Below are 5,000 nucleotides of genomic sequence, written 5' to 3' on the forward strand. Positions count from 1 at the left end.
TATTGTTATTGTTGTTTGTACTTAAAAGTCCATTCTTATTTTCATTTCAATTTTGTTTTAATGGGTATCCTTATCAAAAGCATTTTAAAGATAATTCTGGGTGGTTATCTTTTCTGTGTAACAAATGTTATACATTGCCTTCACCAAACTTGCTATCCTCTAGGCTGTCCATGTGAGTATGGGGATAGATAATAGGTGACTAGTATTGTCTACACAGTATAAATTACAGACTTAAACATGGATGTGAAAAGTTGTAGGAAAATGCAAGTTTACCTGTGGAAATGCAGAAGCTTGGAACCATTAGTTTTGGGTTGGGTCCAGAAAGCTATTAAGTTAAAGGAGAGAGGTTGGCAAGTGTTGCAGGTCTTGTACTCCTACTTTAACAAGGCTTCATCCCTCCCAGAGGGATGTGTGGGGCCTTAGTACAGGATGAATGGGAAAGGTGCTTCTACGTGAAGAGAATGGAAGAGGAATGTGTTGGTGGAAGTGAGAGAAAAAGAGAGTGGATTGAATATATGGAATTAAGATGAAAACACCATTGCTAGAGAGAAATTGAACTATGTTATTGAGATGATGGTGTGATTCTTTGCTGCTGAATGAGACAAATATGCAATTTTGCAAGATCAGTGATGCATCAAGATGTATTCGGAGCATGTCAGCCTAGGTAATTCCACTTCACCACCTGGCCAAGCAACTTTAACAGCAACCTGATAAGCATCTGCTTGAATATGCTGCTTCTACACCACAATGGGAATGGTAAAGTATTAGAAAGAATATGAATAATGTTAACTATTTTCTATAAGCTTATTGGTTTTGTTGTGGAAGTTGGTGTTTTTTTTTTTCTTCTCTTTTTTTTTTTAGAGTAATTCCTGTAGTAGTAGTGTGGTGTTATTTTTTATTTTCATTTATTTCTTTATAGAAAAAGTGTATGTGTTTTGAAGAAAAGGAAATAATTTACCAGAAAAATATTGTTCCTGCAACAAGAATTAATAGAACAAACATTTGCTGTGGCACTGTCCCAGCTGGTTGATAGTTGCTTTAATATAGTCACTTATCAGGGTCCAGTCAATATAATGATGATGTCTAAAATTTCATTAATGTGTATCTGGGGATTTAATATATTTTTAGTAAATGAATATGCTGCATGGCTGTGTGATAACAATGGTCTTTATCTCTTTGAAGGACGCCATGAGAGTGAGGAGGACAGCATCACTCTCGACACAGGGAAGGGAATACAAGGGATCCTGCGAGAAGTGGTGGCCGTCGTGTGCCAGCAGAATGGCGTCCCTAAGAGCCGCCGCCTGGGATACCTCAATGCGGCTGTCAGGGCTATATCAAAGCTTAACACAACCAATAACACAAAGAAGTCGCCTTTCACCGAAGAGCAAATTAAAGCCTTTGATGATATCGTGTCAGACAAGGAAAAGACACATCCGCCATCATCCCAACCAGACTTTGGGGAAGTCAAGATCACAAAGGAACAGTATTTCTGTTTGTAAGGATTCCCATATTTATTTGATTTTCATTGCAGCTGTTTTGCCCTGTGATTTTAGGTTGATCCTTTTATATTCCTTTCATATGTTATGCATGTCTTTATTACAGATGTAGATATTTGCCATTTATAGGTACAACAACAATTGGAATTTGAAATAGTTAATTTGTATTTAAAATAAATTTTATGTTGTAGACAGATAAAGTAGCTAAATGAAAAGATTAGAGACCCCCTAAGTATAGTTCAGAGGATTGATCATTTATTTATTTAAACCCATGATTCTCATTGTAAAGGTTGCGGTGCTGCCTAGTCCACGATGGCAAGGAGGTCCGTGCCGGTGGGCTCAGACTTCTCCGTTACCTCATTCAGTCTCCTGAGGATGTGAAAGCCCTTCAGGCAGTCAACACTATACCTCTTATTATCAGGTGAGTACTGTGTTGGGAGTAGATAAGGATTAATGTTAGAATATAAAGTTATTTAATATTTGCTTCAAACATTGTCTTTTTTGTCAAGAGGTTTAGAATATGGGAAAAAAATTCTAGATAAGAATAGTATTGCTAATCACCAGTTACTTGTGTTTTAAAGCTAGTCATCATTTAATCAAGCCACCATTTTATGTTATTATTTATTCATCATATGATTATAAATCACTAAGAATACTGTTAACCCAGTGCACCAGTGTGGCCTAACAACTAAGTTAGCCATTATATGGGTACACTGTGCTTGAGTGGGTGGCTCTAATGTTGCACAGGACTAGTTCAATTAGATGTATTTGATTGCCATTCCTCCTTGATCCAGATGGCTGTATTTATATAAGTGTGACAAATAAGTGTTTTCATTTAACTTTAGAAGGCTGTATATATGTATGAAGATATACAGTTTGTGACTATACATTGTATTGTGTGCCTTTTAGAAAACATAGTCAAAGCCATGTAGAGATAAATTTGATGCCAAGACTTGAGCCAGGAACTTGGCTATCAAGCACATCTTAACACTAAAGTGTAATTAGTTAAGTATTTTCTATTCTCTGTTGATTAGTCTTGATAACAATGTCTGTCATATTATTTTTGAGTAGGTCTTTGCAAGACAGAAAATTTAAACTCATGTGTTAATTGCATTGCTTTGCAGGAGTATGGACATCATGCTGGATAATCAAATAGAACGTGTGCAGAGTTTAAGGCTGACAAGAAAAATGTTGCAGGTAGCTCCTAGTCTGTTTCCCTTGGCTTTAGCACGCTGTTTAGTTGCTATTGCACGGGATGGTGCCAAGGAGAGAGACCGTCTTCTCAGATCTGCTCTTGCTACCCTTAATGAAATGGGTATGTTTAGATTCATAATATGGTTTATGGTTCAAGAAAATTTCTCTTCTGATTTTTAATGTTATAATCTTTATTATTTAAAAAAAATACTATTTCTAATTTAAATAAAATCAGACATCATGTCTGTATATCTTCATAAAATGTTTTGATTTAACTTAATTTTGTTTTTGTTTACTTGCAGCTGTGTTGAATACCAATATCTTTGTGGAATGTGGAGGAGTGGGAGTGCTACTGCACAACATCCTCGACTGTGCTATGCCAAGAATTAACGAGGCTCTCCTGGGTGCCATTCTCTACCTCCTCAACACTCCTGAGTGGCGACCTCACTGCGCCCAGCTTCACCAGATCCTGGCTCCCTTCTCAGACTTTCACTATAAGCATACGAGTTATGACCTGGAATATTATAGTAAAAGGTAGACAGTTGGTAGAGGTATTCCTTTCTTGAAAATTATTCATGAGTAATTTTGCTTAGGCTATTGTATGTGCAAGATAATGACTTGAAAATGTTTATGTGCAAGATAATGACTTGAAAATATTTATTACTTATCAAATAAATTACTTTTTCTAAATCAGTGAGGAAAGAGAGCTAAGGACTCAGGCGGGAAAGTTGGCAGTTCTAGTGTCCCTGCGTTCATGGCCTGGCCTGGTAGCTCTCTGTCAGCCAGACACAGCAGCATTGAAGTCACTGGTGGCATTACTTTATCCAAATCATGAAGACACAAGAGTAAGTAGACAGAGAGATAAGATATTTGTAAAATCTGCACAAGGAAATTTTGCAAAATGTGATTGATATGTGTATTTTTTTTTTTTTTATGATCTTTTTTTTATATATATGACTTTATTAGTATTTTAATGCTATTTATGAGTTATCATATGATAGTCAGTTTAATCATGTATCTGTTCCATTATTTTAGTGTTGCTTTTGTCATTCATCTTTAGACTTACATTTTACTTATCTTTTCTCTTTTCTAGAAAGCAGTGATAGAGCTATTGTATGAGCTGTTTCGAATACCTCTTGGGGAGTGGACAGGTGACTATGACGAGGCCCTGGCTGATTACAATTCACACTCTTCTTCTGACACTGACTTGTGGAGATTACATGAAGGGTTCGTAGCTGCTGAAGCCAGAGCCCTCCTACCTCATACTGCCAAGTTTAGGTGAGTGGGAGTGATTGGCAATTTTGTAAGTCAGAGGGCCTCATGTTGGCATGAGCTATGAAGATTATAATCTATTCATTTACTCATTTAATCATCTTACATTTATTTAATCATGCTTTTATTTGAATTTTTGTCCAGACTGGATTGATGTGGCTTGAATATTTGTATATACTTTGTTCAGGTATGCCTCTGGATATTTATATTGCATGTAAATGCCAATGCCATTAATGATATGTGTGATTATGTTGAATATGCATTCTGTGCATACTTTTAGATCATACAGTCTCCTTTCTTTTGTTTAACTTATGGAAAACGTAATGAAAAAGGCATGTAGGATTTGTGTCATGATTTCCAATTTGATAAGAAAATTCCTGTCAAGGCCATAACCTAACTGCTACTTATGAAAGAAATTATGCTAAAGGTATAGGATTTACATCTCCAAAACTGCACTTGATGAATCACAATTGTACATTAAAGATAGTCAAGGTTACATTTAAAAAAAACAAACACTAATTTTTATTATTGATTATTTTATTGCAGACCAAACATTATTCAAAACCATTTAGCCCTGGTACTTTACACGCTGATGTGCGTTGATTTGTTCCCTGCCATGTGTGAGGTAATTGTCAGCAGCTCAGCAGCATTGTCTGTCCGCACAACTATTCTTCTAGGTGAGTGTGTTTGTAATTCTTTACATCAGATTTTTTCTAGATTTGTGTGATTAGGGATTTCATCTATTAGTTTCATAGCAGTTGTTATTATAATTTTTATTTATTTATTTATTTATTTATTTTTTTTTTCTGTGAAAATAAAATTGTAGTTGAAATCTAGATTTTGAAAGTTTACCCCCTCTGCCTCAGGTGAAATGCTCCATCAAGCCAACCAAAACCTTCCAGCGGAGTGTTGTGCTCTGTCCCATTCCCTTCCATTGCTGCTGGAGCGAGCAGCTGGCCAAGATGCGACACAACGCATGAGAGCAACTCAGGCCATAACTGCTCTACTCACTATTGCCCGTACTCGTCTTAATGCTCG

At 36.2% G+C, this 5,000-nt stretch overlaps 1 protein-coding gene across 3 annotated transcripts in view; it reads left to right on the forward strand.

Annotated features, from left to right (window-relative positions):
- rictor (rapamycin-insensitive companion of Tor) overlaps positions 1–5,000 on the forward strand; it is a 36,974-nt gene that overhangs the window by 13,083 nt on the left and 18,891 nt on the right. For 2 of the 3 annotated variants that reach the window (XM_027365547.2, XM_027365549.2), the window contains exons 2-9: positions 1,183–1,495; positions 1,786–1,917; positions 2,621–2,811; positions 2,993–3,224; positions 3,385–3,535; positions 3,784–3,968; positions 4,509–4,639; positions 4,829–5,000. The exon at positions 4,829–5,000 is cut by the window's right edge and continues 109 nt beyond it. In XM_027365547.2, coding sequence (XP_027221348.2) covers positions 1,183–1,495; positions 1,786–1,917; positions 2,621–2,811; positions 2,993–3,224; positions 3,385–3,535; positions 3,784–3,968; positions 4,509–4,639; positions 4,829–5,000 — 1,507 coding nt within the window. Of the gene's footprint in view, positions 1–444; positions 757–1,182; positions 1,496–1,785; positions 1,918–2,620; positions 2,812–2,992; positions 3,225–3,384; positions 3,536–3,783; positions 3,969–4,508; positions 4,640–4,828 lie in introns of those variants that run through there. The other variant, XM_027365548.2, reaches the window with a different exon arrangement.

This window comes from Penaeus vannamei, chromosome 38, assembly GCF_042767895.1.
Source record: "Penaeus vannamei isolate JL-2024 chromosome 38, ASM4276789v1, whole genome shotgun sequence".
Classification (NCBI taxonomy): Eukaryota; Metazoa; Arthropoda; class Malacostraca; order Decapoda; family Penaeidae; genus Penaeus; species Penaeus vannamei.